General features: G+C 45.5%; 2 protein-coding genes across 5 annotated transcripts in view; both read right to left on the minus strand.

The window, feature by feature from the left end:
* Positions 1-19,178, minus strand: part of LOC135548144 (rab GTPase-activating protein 1-like) — a 137,240-nt gene that overhangs the window by 58,668 nt on the left and 59,394 nt on the right. The gene's annotated exons all lie outside the window — the stretch shown is intronic.
* Positions 6,734-12,396, minus strand: LOC135548145 (probable G-protein coupled receptor 21). The gene has a single exon (XM_064977451.1). The coding sequence runs from the start codon at positions 11,139-11,141 to the stop codon at positions 10,047-10,049; it is 1,095 nt and encodes a 364-aa protein (XP_064833523.1). The 5' UTR covers positions 11,142-12,396; the 3' UTR covers positions 6,734-10,046.

Below are 19,178 nucleotides of genomic sequence, written 5' to 3' on the forward strand. Positions count from 1 at the left end.
CAGTCCGACAGTAAAGTTAGGGCCTCAATGCTCAGATCACTGGAAACAGTTCTGTCCCAGAGTTGGCATGGATGTTCCCAGTACCACACCAGCTCACACAACGTCCTAATATGGCACTGCAGAGAGCAGGTCATTATGGGAGCTTGAGTCCCCAGAGATCACTAGCCCTCGTTTTGACGTTTTCCCACAGGAAAGAGAAAGGAGAGACGGCCATGGCTCTTTGGTCAGCAAAGCAAGAAACCTTTCCTCCAGTTTTGCCCCTTTCTAAAGTACCATCAACTGACTGCTGGGTGGAGTAGAGTTCAACTAACTGGGTGGAGTAGAGTTCAACTAACTGGGTGGAGTAGAGTTCAACTAACTGGGTGGAGTAGAGTTCAACTTACTGGGTGGAGTAGAGTTCAACTAACTGGGTGGAGTAGAGTTCAACTAACTGGGTGGAGTAGAGTTCAACTAACTGGGTGGAGTAGAGTTCAACTAACTGGGTGGAGTAGAGTTCTAACTGGGTGGAATAGAGTTCAACTAACTGGGTGGAGTAGAGTTCAACTAACTGGGTGGAGTAGAGTTCAACTAACTGGGTGGTTCAACTAACGGGTGGAGTAGAGTTCAACTAACCGGGTGGAATAGAGTTCAACTAACCGGGTGGAGTAGAGTTCAACTAACGGGTGGAGTAGGAACTCACTGGGTGGAGTAGAGTTCAACTAACTGGGTGGGAGAGTAGAGAATTCAACTAACCGGGTGGAATAGAGTTCAACTAACTGGAGTGGTGGAATAGAGTTCAACTAACTGGGTGGAGTAGAGTTCAACTAACTGGTGGAATAGAGTTCAACTAACCGGGTGGAGTAGAGTTCAACTAACTGGGTGGAGTAGAGTTCAACTAACTGGGTGGAGTAGAGTTCAACTAACTGGGTGGAGTAGAGTTCAACTAACTGGGTGGAGTAGAGTTCAACTAACTGGGTGTAGTAGAGTTCAACTAACTGGGTGTAGTAGAGTTCAACTAACTGGGTGTAGTAGAGTTCAACTAACTGGGTGTAGTAGAGTTCAACTAACTGGGTGTAGTAGAGTTTCTGGGTGGAAACTGGGTGTAGTAGAGTTCAACTAGCTGGGTGGAATAGAGTTCAACTAACTGGGTGGAATAGAGTTCAACTAACTGGGTGGAAACTGGGTGGAGTAGAATTCAACTACTGGGTGGTGTTCAACTAGCTGGGTGGAATAGAGTTCAACTAACTGGGTGGAATAGAGTTCAACTAACTGGGTGGAGTAGAGTTCAACTAACTGGTAGAGTTCAACTAACTGGGTGTAGTAGAGTTCAACTAACTGGGTGTAGTAGAGTTCAACTAACTGGGTGTAGTAGAGTTCAACTAACTGGGTGGAATAGAGTTCAACTAACTGGGTGGAATAGAGTTCAACTAACTGGGTGGAGTAGAGTTCAACTAACTGGGTGGAATAGAGTTCAACTTACTGGGTGGAGTAGAGTTCAACTTACTGGGTGGAGTAGAGTTCGGAGTATAATTCAACTAACTGGGTGGAGTAGAGTTCAACTAACTGGGTGGAGTAGAGTTCAACTAACTGGGTGGAGTAGAGTTCAACTAACTGGGTGGAGTAGAGTTCAACTAACTGGGTGGAGTAGAGTTCAACTAACTGGGTGGAGTAGAGTTCAACTAACTGGGTGGTAGAGTTCAACTAACTGGGTGTATAGAGTTCAACTAACTGGGTAGAGAGTAGAGTTCAACTAACTGGGTGGAGTAGAGTTCAACTAACTGGGTGGAGTAGAGTTCAACTAACTGGGTGTAGTAGAGTTCAACTAACTGGGTGGAACTCACTGGGTGTAGTAGAGTTCAACTAACTGGGTGGAATAGAATTCAACTAACTGGGTGGAATAGAGTTCAACTTCAACTCAACTAGCTGGGTGGGTAGAGTTCAACTAGCTGGGTGGAATAGAGTTCAACTAACTGGGTGGAATAGAGTTCAACTTACTGGGTGGAGTAGAGTTCAACTTACTGGGTGGAGTAGAGTTCAACTTACTGGGTGGAGTAGAGTTCAACTTACTGGGTGGAGTAGAGTTCAACTAACTGGGTGGAGTAGAGTTCAACTAACTGGGTGGAGTAGAGTTCAACTTACTGGGTGGAGTAGAGTTCAACTAACTGGGTGGAGTAGAGTTCAACTAACTGGGTGGAGTAGAGTTCGGAGTATAATTCAACTAACTGGGTGGAGTAGAGTTCAACTAACTGGGTGGAATAGAGTTCAACTAACCGGGTGAAATAGAGTTCAACTAACTGGGTGGAGTAGAGTTCAACTAACTGGGGGGAGTAGAGTTCTGAGTATAATTCAACTAACTGGGTGGAATAGAGTTCAACTAACTGGGTGGAATAGAGTTCAACTAACTGGGTGGAGTAGAGTTCAACTAACTGGGTGGAACTCACTGGGTGGAGTAGAGTTCAACTAAGTGGGTGGAACTCACTGGGTGGAGTAGAGTTCAACTAACTGGGTGGAATAGAGTTCAACTAACTGGGTGGAGTAGAGTTCAACTAACTGGGTGGAGTAGAGTTCAACTAACTGGGTGGAGTAGAGTTCAACTAACTGGGTGGAACTCACTGGGTGTAGTAGAGTTCAACTAACTGGGTGGAATAGAGTTCAACTAACTGGGTGGAACTCACTGGGTGGAGTAGAATTCAACTAACTGGGTGGAATAGAGTTCAACTAACTGGGTGGAGTAGAGTTCAACTAACTGGGTGGAGTAGAGTTCAACTAACTGGGTGGAATAGAGTTCAACTAACTGGGTGGAATAGAGTTCAACTAACTGGGTGGAATAGAGTTCAACTAACTGGGTGGAATAGAGTTCAACTAACTGGGTGGAATAGAGTTCAACTAACTGGGTGGAATAGAGTTCAACTAACCGGGTAGAGTAGAGTTCAACTAACCGGGTGGAGTAGAGTTCAACTAACCGGGTGGAGTAGAGTTTGACTAACTGGGTGGAGTAGAGTTTGACTAACTGGGTGGAGTAGAGTTTGACTAACTGGGTGGAGTAGAGTTTGACTAACTGGGTGGAGTAGAGTTTGACTAACTGGGTGGAGTAGAGTTCAACTAACTGGGTGAAATAGAGTTCAACTAACTGGGTGGAGTAGAGTTTGACTAACTGGGTGGAGTAGAGTTCAACTAACTGGGTGGAGTAGAGTTCAACTAACTGGGTGGAGTAGAGTTTGACTAACTGACACCTGGATGGAACTACTGTAAAATATTGAACTCATATCTGCCTCAAAAGAAGGACACTTGAATTGTCTTTGAAATACACAACAATATTAGTGAACCCATGTGTGGTAAAACTGAAAGCAGGGTCAATGGTTTTTATTTTACCTTTATTTAACTAGGCAAGTCAGTTAAGAACAAATTCTTATTTTCAATGACGGCCTAGGAACAGTGGGTTAACTGCCTGTTCAGGGGCAGAACGACAGATTTTTACCTTGTCAGCTCAGGGAAAAAATAACAGCCTCTTTGAAAGTACAGTAGCAGTAAAACCAATCAACATTTGATAAGGCTTCCAAGAGTGAGATAATTGAGATGCCTGACCGAACATATCTACTGTACATGAACCTATTCCTTTAGACATCATTTGCACATCAAACACACTGGCATACAAACCACCCAGACACACAAATCCATCCCCAAAGGGCAGAAGCGTCAGGCGGAGAGTCATGTGAACTTAATAAAAAACGGTGAACAACGTGTGACGACTCTGGCAGAAACTCTGTTATTACCAAAAGGCAATATCACTAACAATCCAACAGCATATAGCCAATAGAGAGAAACCGATTGGCATCTACTGTTTCAATTCTAGGCCTGAACTTATTTAGTCAACTGGTTTGGTCTATAGGCTTTTGGTCGACTGATATTTCTTTAGTTGAGCAATAAAGCATTGTAGTTTATTAATATTAATATTTAATAAGAAAGCGATCATTAAATAATTAGCAAAACATTCAATAAACCGCTCCATGTCCGGAAACTGCATTCAAGAATGAATGTGACTGTTTCTAGTCTTTGCTTCAATAAAGGCTTTACAATTTTATTTTATTTAAACGTTAGACTCTGGTATGCTTATAATTTATTTAGTGTTTAAACTGTTCCAAACAGTCAGAAAAGGTTTATTGTAATCTAACAGCATCTGTTTGGAAACATAATACGCAGACAAAGCTTGTTCCTTACCTTCTTTTTCTTCATCTCCAGTATTTAACAACGAGTCACATTTATTCCACACATCTGACTTCCCCTTTACTTCCTGAGAAACCAGTACACATTCCCCCATTTCCAGTTTGTCACGTCCTCTGCATCCATTTTGCTGTTACGTTGTTCAGAGTTTGTTATAACCAATTTATTGATGTGATTATGATGTGCTATAGGTCAGGCCCTGTTGGTCACGTGCCTGTGCATGAGATGCGTACGTGTCACGTGCACGTTGAGGGAATAGGGACTGTTTTAACCTAAACAATTTAGCGATTTCAGTAACAGAACTTTTCAGTAAGAAATGGCTGTAATTTTTTATTTATATATTTTACCCTTATTTTACCAGGTAGGCTGACTGAGAACACATTCTCATTTACAGCAACAACCTGGAGAATAGTTACAGGGGAGAGGATAAATGAGCCAATTGTAGACTGGGGATGATTAGGTGACCATGATGGTATGAGGACCAGATTGGGAATTTAGCCAGGACACCAGGGTTAACACCCCTACTCTTATGATAAGTACCATGGGATCTTTAGTGTCCACAGAGAGTCAGGACACCAGGGTTAACAACCCTACTCTTATGATAAGTACCATGGGATCTTTAGTGTCCACAGAGAGTCAGGACACCAGGGTTAACAACCCTACTCTTATGATAAGTACCATGGGATCTTTAGTGACCAGAGAGTCAGGACACCGGTGGTTAACAACCCTACTCTTATGATAAGTACCATGGGATCTTTAGTGACCACAGAGTCAGGACACCAGGGTTAACAACCCTACTCTTATGATAAGTACCATGGGATCTTTAGTGTCCACAGAGAGTCAGGACACCAGGGTTAACACCCTACTCTTATGATAAGTACCATGGGATCTTTAGTGTCCACAGAGAGTCAGGACACCAGGGTTAACAACCCTACTCTTATGATAAGTACCATGGGATCTTTAGTGACCACAGAGAGTCAGGACACCAGGGCTAACAACCCTACTCTTATGATAAGTACCATGGGATCTTTAGTGACCACAGAGAGTCAGGACACCAGGGTTAACAACCCTACTCTTATGATAAGTACCATGGGATCTTTAGTGTCCACAGAGAGTCAGGACACCAGGGTTAACACACCCTACTCTTATGATAAGTACCATGGGATCTTTAGTGACCAGAGAGAGTCAGGACACCAGGGTTAACACCCCTACTCTTATGATAAGTACCATGGGATCTTTAGTGTCCACAGAGAGTCAGGACACCAGGGTTAACAACCCTACTCTTATGATAAGTACCATGGGATCTTTAGTGTCCACAGAGAGTCAGGACACCAGGGCTAACAACCCTACTCTTATGATAAGTACCATGGGATCTTTAGTGTCCACAGAAAGTCAGGACATCCGCTTAACATCCCATCTGAAAGACAGCACCATACACCGGGCAATGTCCCCAATCACTGCCCTGGGGCATTGGGGTATTTTTTTAGACCAAAGGAAAGAGTGCCTCTTACTGGCCCTCCAACACAACTTCCAGCAGCATCTGGTCGCCCATCCAGGGACCAACCCTGCTTAGCTTCAGAGGCAAGCCAGCAGTGGGTTGCAGGGTGGTATACTGCTGGCAGGGTGGTATCCTACTGGCAGGGTGGTATACTGCTGGCAGGGTGGTAGACTACTGGCAGGGTGGTAGACTACTGGCAGGGTGGTATACTACTGGCAGGGTGGTAGACTACTGGCAGGGTAGTATACTGCTGGCAGGGTGGTATGCTGCTGGCAGGGTGGTATACTGCTGGCAGGGTGGTATGCTGCTGGCAGGGTGGTATGCTGCTGGCAGGGTGGTATGCTGCTGGCAGGGTGGTATGCTGCTGGCAGGGTGGTATACTGTTGGCAGGGTGGTATACTGTTGGCAGGGTGGTATGCTGTTGGCAGGGTGGCATGCTGCTGGCAGGGTGGTATGCTGCTGGCAGGGTGGTATGCTGCTGGCAGGGTGGTATGCTGCTGGCAGGGTGGTATGCTGCTGGCAGGGTGGTATACTGCTGGCTGTTGGCAGGGTGGTACTGTTGGCAGGGTGGACAGGGTGGTATACTGTTGGCAGGGTGGTATGCTGCTGGCAGGGTGGTATGCTGCTGGCAGGGTGGTAGGGTGGTATACAGGGTGGTATGCTGCTGGCAGGGTGGTATGCTGCTGGCAGGGTGGTATACTGCTGGCAGGGTGGTATGCTGCTGGCAGGGTGGTATGCTGCTGGCAGGGTGGTATACTGCTGGCAGGGTGGTATACTGCTGGCAGGGTGGTATACTGCTGGCAGGGTGGTATGCTGCTGGCAGGGTGGTATACTGCTGGCATTATGTTGCAGCTTCAGCAACACAGACAGCGCGATTCACACGTTTGATGCTCTGTGGTGGTCGCTGCAGCATGGAGGACAGAGAGACAACGGATACTTGTCCCCCAGTCACTCACTGACATTTTTTTTTAACACAGTCTGAGCTCGGCACGTTTTAAAATTTCAACCAATCAATTGGTCGAAATAACAGATGACTCTCGGTCTACCAAGATTTATTTTTAGTCAGGGGCAGCCCTATTCAACACACACTCAGTGGTAAATGAAGAAAATAACTATTTCTATTGTGTATTCTCTGTCTTCAATAAAACATTGACAAAATGGAGGAAGACTTGAGTGTATTGCACTGTGCCCTTTGACAGCATTGCCGTGAAGACGTCTCCAAAAGCATTTACACTTTAGACAGTTTGACAACAGTTTGTGATTTGAATACGAAAAGTGACAATTCAATCAAATATATACAGTAAGTAAAACATGCATAAAAGACTACGTACAGCTTTGAAATATTTTAAAATAAATACATTTTAATAGTCACACCGTAACTGCTCAAAAGACTAAATAAATTCAGATAGGACTGCTGTACAGGCAACTCTGAAAACCCCTCGATGGAGCCTGTACCCAGAACACTGGATTCATTGCAGAGGCAGCCTCAATGTCTGGCCACACCTTCATCACTGCAAAATTCCTAACATGAAAACATCCATAAAAGAAAGTAATCAACCTGAATCACACTTTCTTTTTCTTGCCATCTCTCATTCAGTCTCTTTCTTCTTCAAATATACAAAATCCAATAAATATTCAACTTTGGTCCACTAGGAAAATAAAGCCCCTGTGTCCGTTGTATATTTGATCCCAAATGTCAGAGTACTAAAGAGAGAAAAGTGACCAGAAGCCAAAACTTGTGAAAAAGTCTAATAAATATCCAGTAACATTAGTTTAAAAACACTTGAGCAGTACATAGGGTTCCATTTGGAACAGCCTGGTCTGAACCAGCCTGTTTTATACTGTAGTGTTGTGGCCCCGGCTGGAAAAGTGAAAAGTCTTGAAGCATCTGGGTCTGGACATACAGTGGTACTGTTTAATGTCCCACATTACCTTGTGTGTGTGTGTGTGTGTGTGTGTGTGTGTGTGTGTGTGTGTGTGTGTGGGGCACAGTATTACTGTGGCCATAATGTTTATCTTAGGGCTCTCTCTCACTCCACAGCTGCTATTCTGCTCTTTCTCCCTCTCTTTATCCCCTTGGCTTTCTGTGATGTAATGAGCAGGAGGAGAAAGGTAGGGGGCAGACAGACGGACAAGACGTTTACCACACCCAGCCAGAGGCAGAATGTTCCTCAGCTAACAGCAGCTCACAGCATTCTCAGTACTCACCATCAACATTCACTTTCATTAACGTTAAGACAGATGTGAGGTTGATTTAATGATTCCCAACCCTCCCTGTGCTCCACAACGTAAGAGCCCCATCGGTATAGCAGCAGACACTCCTAGACTAGAACAGATCACATATGTGGGGCAAATCTTTGGAGATGATCAACTATTCTTAATCACTTCTCTAAAACCTTCTGCTGTGACACAACGACCACATTCTCCTCATAAGTGAAGTGCAATGTAGTTTGGTTACAGAGCCAGACAGGCTCTGATGATGAGGAAGTTTGTCGAAACAAGAGTCATCCAGTCAATGATTACGCTGATCCCTCAGTAGTAAACTAGTTCAACTGAGACTACTAATTAAAGCCCGACCAATATTTTTTGGGGGATCCGATACGATTCAGATTTTTGGGGTGACAAAACGTACTGATATATTTGCCGATATACTCTTTTCCACATAAATTGCCGTCCAAGAAATACACTTCAAATGTTGATTTCTGTGAAATCAACATTTCCACTGAAATGAATAACACTTCATGGGAACATCCGCAATCATTCAGGAAAGCATGAGATTATTATTTTTCATCCTATTCATTGAACATCGTTTATCGGTGGAATAGCCCATATCAGCCAATAATATCAGTGAACCAATATATCGGTCAGGCTTTACTAATAATCCTGGTGTTTAAGCACCTAAACAAAGTCCTCTCTTTCTCTGCCTCAGAACAACCCAGATGTAAATAAATTATGTAGAGTGTAGCATTTCGCTACACTCGCATTAACATCTGCTAACCATGTGTATGTGACAAATAAAATAAAATTTGATTTGATTTGATTACAAGATTCTCTTCAGAGTTTGAGGTTGTTGCAGCCCTCAGCGCACAATGTTGTAAATAATCTGTTTCTGTAAAAACCACAAGGGCAAACATTTAAATAAGTTGTTATTGACAGCTCCACTCAGCTAGGCATAAGAAAGCAGCAATCAAGTGTTTCTCCGTTTTTTTAAAGGCCCAATGCAGCTATTTTTATATTAACATCAAATCATTTCTGGGTAACAATTAAGTACCTTACTGTATTAGTAGTAGATTATAAATGCCGCAGGCTGCCTGGGGCTCAACTCTGCTAGGTTCTCCTTGTAACCCCGCTCCTCCGCTCACTATACTGGCGTCCTGGTGCTTGCCTACGGAGGAGCAAGGGGAACTGCCCCTCCCTAACGTCAGGCTATGTTCAAACCCTACATCCCAACCCGAGCACTCAATTCTGCGGAGGGACGTTCCCGCTCAACTCAGTCAAAGCTCTTCTCTGTCCTGGCACCCCAATGGTGGAAGCAGCGTCCCCCTGAAGTCAGGACAGCCCATCTTTCTGAAACGTCTGAAACCTCTTTGAAGAGCATCTTAAATAACTCTCACAGTGTTTTACTGGCACTGACTTTGCTGATAGATACTTTGTTGAGGGAAAATGTACTTGATACGACTGTGATGTGTTGTTGTCTCACCTAGCTGTCTTAGGATGAATCCGCTAATTGTAATTTGCTCTAGATAAGTGCACCTGCTAAATTAGTCAAATGGAAATGGAACAGGAAAAACTTCATTTTGACTGCATTGGACCTTTAAGTAACGCGAGTCCTTTTTTGCATTCTATACATTGTTGCACAAATACAAATATTTTCACAAACTGCTAGGAAGATCGAGTCCCAGCAAAAAACCTCCCCTAAAACAACGTGTGTTCTTCTTACAGTTTGTGTTTTTGGCAAGTACTGTCAGAAGGGAGGTCTTCAGTCACCTCAACTCTCACCCGCTGAAACAACGTAGCCATAACGCCGTCATCTATATCAGGAGTCAAAGGTTAGGGTAACTCCACATCCCACCTCTCTCATGGCTGGGGCTGAGCCCTGGCTGTACTTCCCAAGCGGGTCTCACAGCTCTCAGGCCCTGGAGACGATCCCGTCAGTGGCAGCAGTGGCCAGGGACGCAACCCTCCAACAAACCTTCAACTGCCGAGAAACAGCAGCATCTGCAGCATATGCAGCGACACAACTCCCTGTGAAGCCTGTTCCCTTTAGCTCAGCATCAGTATGGGACATGCTTAGTGCTATAACAACACGATACTCTGACTCAACCGCCGCAAGGCTCTCTGGGAGATCCTAGACATGGCATGTGGAGCGTGTGCAGATGGGCCCCTGTCCGTAACCTGGTGAGGGGCTGAAGGACTTCTTACTGTCCACGCGCTGCACACAGAACAAACAGAGGCGTTTTAAACCCTTCCTGAAGGCACTGTTGGACAGACTATAGATCAGACAGTTAAAGAAGCTGTTGCTGATAGCCAGCCAGGTGGTGATGAACGAGGCGGCAGGGTGACTGTAGATGTCAGCGCTCTCCAGCAGGAAATACAGGATATAGGGAAGCCAGAGGAGGTAGAAGACGCTGGTGATGCGGAACAGCACCATGGCGTAGCGTTTGTCCGTGCACGCCGGCGCATGATGCGGCTGGCCATCCTGTCCCAGAGAGCCTTCCTGTGGGCCGAAGCGGGCGCGGCGCTCGCTGATCTCCCTCGTATGCTGCCGGCAGATCCGGAAGATGTTGACATAGGTGAAGCAGACCGTCATGGCGGCTGGCGCGTAGAGCAGCGCCACAATGAACGATGTGAAGAGTGGCCTCGTCTCCCACTCCACCGCGCACCACTCCACCACGTCGCCGTGGTAGCCGGGCTTCCCCCAGCCGAAGAAGGAGGGCAAGAAGACAAGGGCGGAGTAGACCCAGATGAGGAGGATGCACGCGCGTATCCGGCACGGCGTCGCCAAGGTAGCGTACGACAGAGGCCGTGTTATCGCCATGTAGCGGTCCACGCTAACACACGCCAGCGACGCCATTGAAACGCTCTTCAACACGGAAACCATGTAACCAAACACCTTACAGGTCAGCTCCTCGTCCAGGCCTTTCAGGTGGTGGAGGAGGGACAGGGAAGGGATGAGGCAGCTGACACCCACCAACAGGTCTGCATAGGCCATGGTCTGGATGAAGGCACTGGTTGTGTGGTGCTGGAGAAGAGGAGCACAGTGGAACACAAAGATCACCACCAGGTTGCCAGAGATGATGAGGACGGTAAGCAGCAGGATGATGGCTACCTCCAGTAGACAGGTGTTTAAGATCTGGCTGTAGCCCACGTCCAGGAGGCAGAAAGGAGGGCCGCTCAGGTTGAGGAGCTCAAGCTCCAGCAGGTCCAGGGAAGAGTTCATCATCTTGCAACCAGAGAGCCTTCTGAAAGCTCCTAGTCTGAAACCAGATCAACCGGCAGAGGGCAGGAGGCTCCAGAAAGATCCTTGTCTGGTCTGATCCTAGACTCAGAGACAGGGGGCTTGGCTTGGGCTGGTAGTCCTGGTCCTAGTCCTGGTCCTAGCTCAGCAGCAGATCAGGCTGGTGGCCGAGAGAGAGGAGCCGTGTACCCTCTGCCATATCAGCAGCAACGTGAAGACTAGCCCTCATCCACGACCAGGATCTGTGAGTCCCCCAGGGCATCCCTCACTGTGCAGACACAGACGGTTCAATCATACAGACACACACAGATGGAGGACAAATACTATGGCAGCCTATCCTTCTACTCCTCTGGTTCTCTCCTTAGAAAAGACATAGACAACACTTGCCGCGCTGTGTGCCTGCCCTGCAAGAGTAGCAGGGAAAATATAGAAAACTGTCAACAAGTTTGATCGTCTTGGCTTACAGGAATTCCTGTATGTCTCTAAAAGATGCCGTCACAAATTCTCAAATATTCCAGGTGATATAGAGTTCGTTGTTTCCAGAGACTTTGTGTCCAAACACGGAAAGCTCAGGCGGATCGCATCCAAAGAGCAGAATTTCTTCACAGCAACTTCAGCAGAAATGATCCTCCACGAATGTCTTAGACACTCCCGGTCTCCCTCACACAGGGAAAGGTGAGTATAAATGTAAATGAATGAAGATGAAGGCGCAGCCTCAAGGAGGTGATTGGCATTTCAAACAGAGTCTGGGTCTACTCAGAAAGGCAGCAGCGTGTGGAGTGGAAATGAGAGAGCAGGAGGAGCAGACATACCGATGCAGCGACCGCCACCTCTCTCTCTGTCCCTTTCCCTTGCTCTCTCCCTCTTCTGTGGAGCGGATTCAGTCTAGTTTCTCTCACGCTCTGCTCTCTCTAACTACCTCTCTCTCTGCTCCTTCTCTCCCTCTTCTGTGGAGCGGATTCAGTCTAGTTTCTCTCACGCTCTGCTCTCTCTAACTACCTCTCTCTCCCTGCAGCAGGCAGGGCAGAGACACTCCTCCCCCTGTTCTGGCTCCAGCCAGTAAGCAGCTGTGGGTACACAAGTCTCACTCGTTCATCCCATGACTGACTGACTGGCTGGCTGCACACAGCATACCCCTGCCGCCATTATCTAACTCCCACACACCACCTCGCTCTCATATACACACACCGTCTTATCTAGAAACACCAGGTGCATTATGGTCATACCAGTCTCATGTTAAAAAGGCCCTTTCTCCCCATCTCTCTTCTTGTTAGATACCTTTAGGATGTATATAACCACATTTGGATTCCAGCGGTTTTGCTAGCATATGTTTCTGTCTGCAGCCATATAGGTTTTAATATTGGGTTATTTGTGCACTCCTATAATACAAACAATGTCCTCGCTCTCCAACTTCCAAATACCAGTGTTGGCGAGTTTCACTTCCATTTTTATGAAGTTAATCAGGAAGTTAACCGAAATGCCAATCCCAATTGTTCCTCATTGCTTGACTGACACACACGTAGTACCTCGCTAGTACTTGGCAAACTCTCTCAGATTCACACATTTTCACATAGTTGAAATGACATCAGTGGATGTTATCTGTGCCTTGGGTCCTTGGTCTCACCCAGTTGATGCTAAATCAAATAAATAGTCGTGTTTTTTGGAACTTAGCTATATGTACTGTGTATTGTTATATTAATTGTCTTAGCAGCCAGGACAGGGCTTTCCCATCAAACTGTATTGTGAGAGATCTTGACTTTATATGAGCAGGGCATTGGGAGTACACTATTTTAGCATATCTATGTTTTCAAACTTTATTGTTCATCTTGTGAAGGAATTTTGCATTTTTCTTAAACTTTAACCGCAAACACCACAGAAACACTCAGACGACACGTTTGCAGTCATTGAATGTGCTCCCAGTAAAAGCCTGTGTGGCTGTGGGCGCTGGCCCACATTAGCAGGTCAGCCTGAACTAGCACCACCTTAACATGCAGCATATCAATAAAACAATACCAAATTTGACATTTAAGACCATACTTCCAGAGTTTACAACATGTTTAAGATTGGCTTATGTGACTTGTATTAATATGAATATAGCTAGTGTCCCTCAGGGGACTCACTGTGTGAGATGAGTGTGTTTACATGCACTTCTTACCTCAAGGCCCTTCATTGAAGTGTGTGTGTGTGTGTGTCATCTCTCATACACCTGCTTCTCATTAGGCTGCATCACCAGATGCTTTTCCTTCATTTAGCTTCTGCTCTGAGGACCCCAGAGTGTCTTCCGCTCTGAGGACCCCAGAGTGTCTTCCGCTCTGAGGACCCCAGAGTGTCTTCCGCTCTGAGGACCCCAGAGTGTCTTCCGCTCTGAGGACCCCAGAGTGTCTTCCGCTCTGAGGACCCCAGCGTGTCTTCCGCTCTGAGGACCCCAGCGTGTCTTCCGCTCTGAGGACCCCAGCGTGTCTTCCGCTCTGAGGACCACAGCGTGTCTTCCGCTCTGAGGACCACAGCGTGTCTTCCGCTCTGAGGACCACAGCGTGTCTTCCGCTCTGAGGCCCACAGCGTGTCTTCCGCTCTGAGGCCCACAGCGTGTCTTCCGCTCTGAGGCCCACAGCGTGTCTTCCGCTCTGAGGCCCACAGCGTGTCTTCCGCTCTGAGGCCCACAGCGTGTCTTCCGCTCTGAGGCCCACAGCGTGTCTTCCGCTCTGAGGCCCACAGAGTGTCTTCCGCTCTGAGGACCACAGAGTGTCTTCCGCTCTGAGGACCACAGAGTGTCTTCCGCTCTGAGGACCACAGAGTGTCTTCCGCTCTGAGGACCACAGTGTGTCTTTGCTCTGAGGCCCACAGTGTGTCTGAACTGAAGACGCTCATCACAACACAGTCCAGTCATGCCTCCCACAGATGTAGGCCAAGGACGGCCGAAACCGTCACAATTAAAACCGTAAAGTTTTGAATTGCGAGTTGTGCATTTTCCTTTCTTAAGCTCATTTATTTTTTGGTTGCACCTTTTCTCAAGTTGGTTGACAACCCTTCCTCACGTAAAAACAATGAATAATGAAGATGAAAGAGTTGTCATTGGTCAGACTGACGGAGCATGACTTAGATGTTGCCTACTGGTCTGTCCCACAATGACTGACTGCATTGTCTAAGTTTCTTCCCAGACGCATCACTGTCTGTCTCTCCGCCATCCGTCCATCTCTACCGCAGTGTGTCTGTCACGGTCCGGATGTCTGTGTTAGTTCTGCAGTGTCTCATCAGGCCTCGTGGCAGAGAGATGGATGTAGCGTGATGAAGCTCAAAGATGCACCGCCAGAGTCGGACACACACCTCTCCCCTCTGCACTGCCCACACCAGAGGCTAAGTATAGAGGCTATATTTATAATATACAAGACAACACTGGGCTCATCCATTATGGATGAATGAATGAATGAATGAATGAGAGAGAGATTATCCTCCACGACATGATCAACTGGCTTTGTATGATAATACATCTAACATACAACAGACGTAATAACAACAACAAAGGAAACCAATTCCACAACCCTCCAGGTAGAAAACCTCTTCCTGGAAGAATTAGAAGATTGACTCTGACAGAATGATGCTTCAGGATAGTGACGGGCTTCCGGTCTTAACGTTCTGTAGTGTGGTGGGTCTGGGGCAAACACACACACACAGACACTTTTTTTTAAAGGGTGTGTCCTGTGGGCCTGGAGCAAACACAAACACAGACAAAACACAGACAGACAGACCGACAGGAGAGTCTGAGAGAACAGGCAGGTCATTGTGGGAGCGTTTGTTTTCCCTAACAGCGTGGGGTGAGGTGACGTGCGTGGGGCCAGGGCCTCAGCAGCGGCACTGTGTCTGACCTCTATGGTGTCTGACCTCTCTGGTCTCTGTTTATGGACAGAAGGACTGGGACACATCTGGAGGCAGTATGGATATATGGGCTGTGTGTGGTAGTGGGGTGAATGGGTGCTTGCACAGCCAACTGCCATCCAACCAGCACACGGCCACAGGCTTTGTAACGAGAGAGAGCACACGCTAGTAGAACCCCCTCCCAGTCCACCGTAACCAAATAACACAGACAAGCATGTGGACAGCACCAGACACCAACAGGACGAGGAAGAGGAGGAGAATGAGGAGAATGATGCGGAAGGGAGGAGAAGGATGAGGAGGGAAGGAAGGAAGAGCTGGTGGAGGTAGAGGAAGAAGAGGTGTCGGCCACAGGTTAAGACATGGGCTCTGTTTGGTCTGAAAAACAGTGAATGTATCAAAAAACATAGAAAACCACCAGAATCTCCGTGGAAATACCCTCAGGTTCAGCCATTCTGTACAACAGCAGCACCATGAGAGAACATCCTGTGTCAGTCATGGAGGATCTCGTGTCATCAAGCCCTAAATCTGGGAAGCTGGCGAGGAGGAAAAGGATGATGATAAAGCTGATTGGGGAAACTGCTGTAGGGGATGGCCATTACTGCACAGCCAAACACACAGGTTTCTAGACTTGCGTCAGACACAGTGTATACTGTTAGACCTGGAAAGTGTGATGCTGATTCACTGGAGGGCGGTGCCATTTTTTTTTAGGAGCATGGCCTTACTTCTACTACAGCATATTGGGTGACTGTCATTCATATTCCATTCACCCAGTTCAATGTAACAGCGATAGGTTTAGGCTACTGCATGATACTGAAATGTTCCCTGTACTCATCATGAGGTTGTTACAACCTAGACTATGAATGACAGTTGAAAATGTAGGTTCACAGGTCGAGAAAAGGTGACAGACACATTCAATACTGCTTTGCACACTCCTGCCTGCATCTCGCGAGAGTTTCTATTGGACGAATTCAGATATGTCTATCCTCATTTCGTTTAAGAAACGTTTTTTCAACAGAATTGGCGGAATGAATACACCACTGATCACAAACACACTTCACTTTCATAGCAGCCACATACAAACAGCATAATACCTTTGATCGTTGTATAATGACTTCTTGCATCTACACACTCTCCTCCACTCACCTTTTCCCTTCAGTGCACAACACATCAGCTGTCTGTGACCAAGCAAAAAAATCCTTTCCAATCCAAACCTTCACATCATAACCGCTAATAACCCGCTACACACAGCCTACATTGTTGTCACCATATCAGCTAAAGTAACGTCATAGTCAACATAGCTACTGGAACTAACGCGTTAGTAAACCCACTACAATCATGTAGTACAGTCAGCAGCAAGCAGTCACACCGGCTGACCCCTGTGGTAATACATTAATAAAAACCTAAAGCTTAACTTGACTAGGAAGAGTTCCATTGTTGGACAGCCATAGCCATCGAGCTAACATAGTATCCCTCTCTGTTTCAGTAGGCTAAACTAGCTACCTGCATACGCTAGCTAAGTAAGTGAAAAAAAATACAACAAAACCTCTCTCTCCTCTCCTCCATTTTTGAAGAAATTAATTTGTTCAAAACTGTTCAACTATCGTCTTTCGCTCTTTGAGTCGACTACTCACCACATTTTATGCACTGCAGTGCTAACTAGCTGTAGGGTGGACAACAAGAGCTCTGGTTGGAGGACATCCTCTGGAAGTTGTCGTAATTACTGTGTAAGTCTATAGAAGGGTGTGAAAACCAAAAGCCTTCTAGGTTGTATATTGAAGTCAATGTACGCAGAGGACGACGGAAGCTATTATTTGGTGTCATGTGAATATATTTAATATAGTTTTATTTAAAAAGGATAAAAATACAATTGTGAAACATTAAAGTTAAGAAGTTCACTGAGGAGGATGGTCCTCCCCTTCCTCCTCCTCAGAGCCTCCACTGAGCTACTAAATGCAATGTAAATTATATTGGTATATGTACCTATCTATCTAGTGCAGTTGGGGCAGCGGTCAGTTGTGAGTGAATGTATCAATATCCTCTATGTTAGTGTATGCAGTATGATGGACCGACTGGTTTAAATGTGCCTGATGTGAGAATGTATGTGATACTTTTAATGTTTCTTTATTTCTATTTTTTGACAACACAGCATGGTAGTAACACCACATGACAACAACATGGTAGCAACACAACATGGCAGCAGATGTGAGGTGATGCCAAAGACAATAACGTTTTGTTTTTTTATTCTTTCCAAAATGGCACCCTAATCCCAACGCAGTGAACTATGTTTTACCAGGGCCCTATAGGATTCTGGTTAAAAGTAGGAAACTGTAGGTAATTGGGTGCCATTTGGGGTCATACAATAACTCCATACAGGCTGCAGTTAGAGTATCATAACTGAAACTCAGTATTATTTAAACCCATACCTCTGTGGATAGTACTCAGGATTACGTGAAAAGGCTTGTGGGTGTAAGATATAACTTAAATCCAGGAATAGGCTATTTAGATTTCACGTTTTGTGTAGGTACTATGTACTTTGTTAGGATTCGTTGGATAGATGTCTTTTGTACCCACAGTGATTCCTTACTTGACTTTTTAGGACCACATGGTAACGTGGCTGAAACCTGAAATAGAATGCAGATCAGATACGGTGGTATTTCCTGTTGCCAATACCATTGAATCAAGTACAATGGTGGAGTGCAGAGAGAGGAACAGAATAGTGGTTGTTAAACCCAACACAAAAGTTCACATAAGGTCAGGCTATTAGACCTCCGTAGATTCACTTTGCCAATCAGAGTGACCGTGGAGAGAGTCCACTATAAACCTAATGTAGAGCATTGTGTATTCAAGGACTGACATTTTGTCAACAGCAATGTGCAAGACAAATGACTCTCCACATGGTAGCTTGTTATCAATGCATCTGATGGGGCTTAGGAAAAACACCATAAGGATTTAATTCATGGTTGTGAGCTGGTAGAGCCTTTACATCTAGCAAAATACCAGATGAATCAACCATACAAACGTCAACCTCCACAGGGGTATACCACAAAGCAGGATCAATGGGATAGCCAGCTAACATGCCTAAATATTCTGAAATATCATTTTTTTGCATGAAATGGACATGGTCTAATTGACTCAACAAACCCACAAATCATTTGAATTCAAAACAAATCACATTTTGTCTAACTTCCGTATTTGTGTGCAATCACAGCAGTATGTATTTCCCCTGTCACGCACACATTTTACTATTTGTGCATCGTCACAACACTACATAAAGTGTAGCTAATGTAACATTTTAAACTGCTAATCATTTTATTTTTCTCTTGAAACTTTGTGTGTGTAATGTTTACTGTTACTGTCTGATTGTTGTTGTTTTGTTTTTTCACTGTTGGTTTTTGTCATTGTATTTGAGTTTTTTCACTTGCTTTGGCCATGTAAACATGTTTCCCAAGACAATAAAACCCCTATAATGTTTTACTGAACAGACACAGAGAGAGAGAGACAGAGAAAGAGATGGCGAGAGAGATAGTGAGAAATAGAGTGAGAGAGTAAATGAGAGCAAGAGACAGAGAGAAGAAGAGAGAGCAAGAAATAGAGTGAGAGAGTAAATGAGAGCAAGAGACAGAGAGAAGGAGAGAGAGCAAGAAATAGAGTGAGAGAGAGTAAATGAGAGCAAGAGGCAGAGAGAAGGAGAGAGAGTGAGAAATAGAGAGAGAGTAAATGAGAGCACGAGACAGGAGAGAGAGTGAGAAATAGAGTGAGAGAGTAAATGAGAGCAAGAGAGAGAGAAGGAGAGAGAGAAATAGAGTGAGAGAGTAAATGAGAGCAAGAGACAGAGAGAAGGAGAGAGAGAGACAGAGAGAAGGAGAGAGAGAGAGAGAGAGAGAGAAGGAGAGAGAGAGAGAGAGAGAGAAGGAGAGAGAGAGAGAGAGAAGGAGAGAGAGGGATAGAAAGCGAGCGAGGGAGCGAAAAAGAGGACAGGCTGTACGTACAAGGACACACATGGATGTTATTTCCCCACTTACAAACAGTACAAAGACTCAATCAGTGCAAAGAAAGGCCACATAAAGATAAGAGTTCTCATTTAGCTACAATGCAGCATGGTTTTAGTCACTCAGTAGTCACTAGGCTAATAGCCCCCCAAAATCAAAT

This window comes from Oncorhynchus masou, chromosome 11 (genome assembly GCF_036934945.1).
Source record: "Oncorhynchus masou masou isolate Uvic2021 chromosome 11, UVic_Omas_1.1, whole genome shotgun sequence".
NCBI classification, from domain to species: domain Eukaryota; kingdom Metazoa; phylum Chordata; class Actinopteri; order Salmoniformes; family Salmonidae; genus Oncorhynchus; species Oncorhynchus masou.

Excerpts from the sequence above, each read along its gene's own strand:
- LOC135548145 (XM_064977451.1), bottom strand. The coding sequence starts at position 11,141 with ATGATGAACTCTTCCCTGGACCTGCTGGAGCTTGAGCTCCTCAACCTG.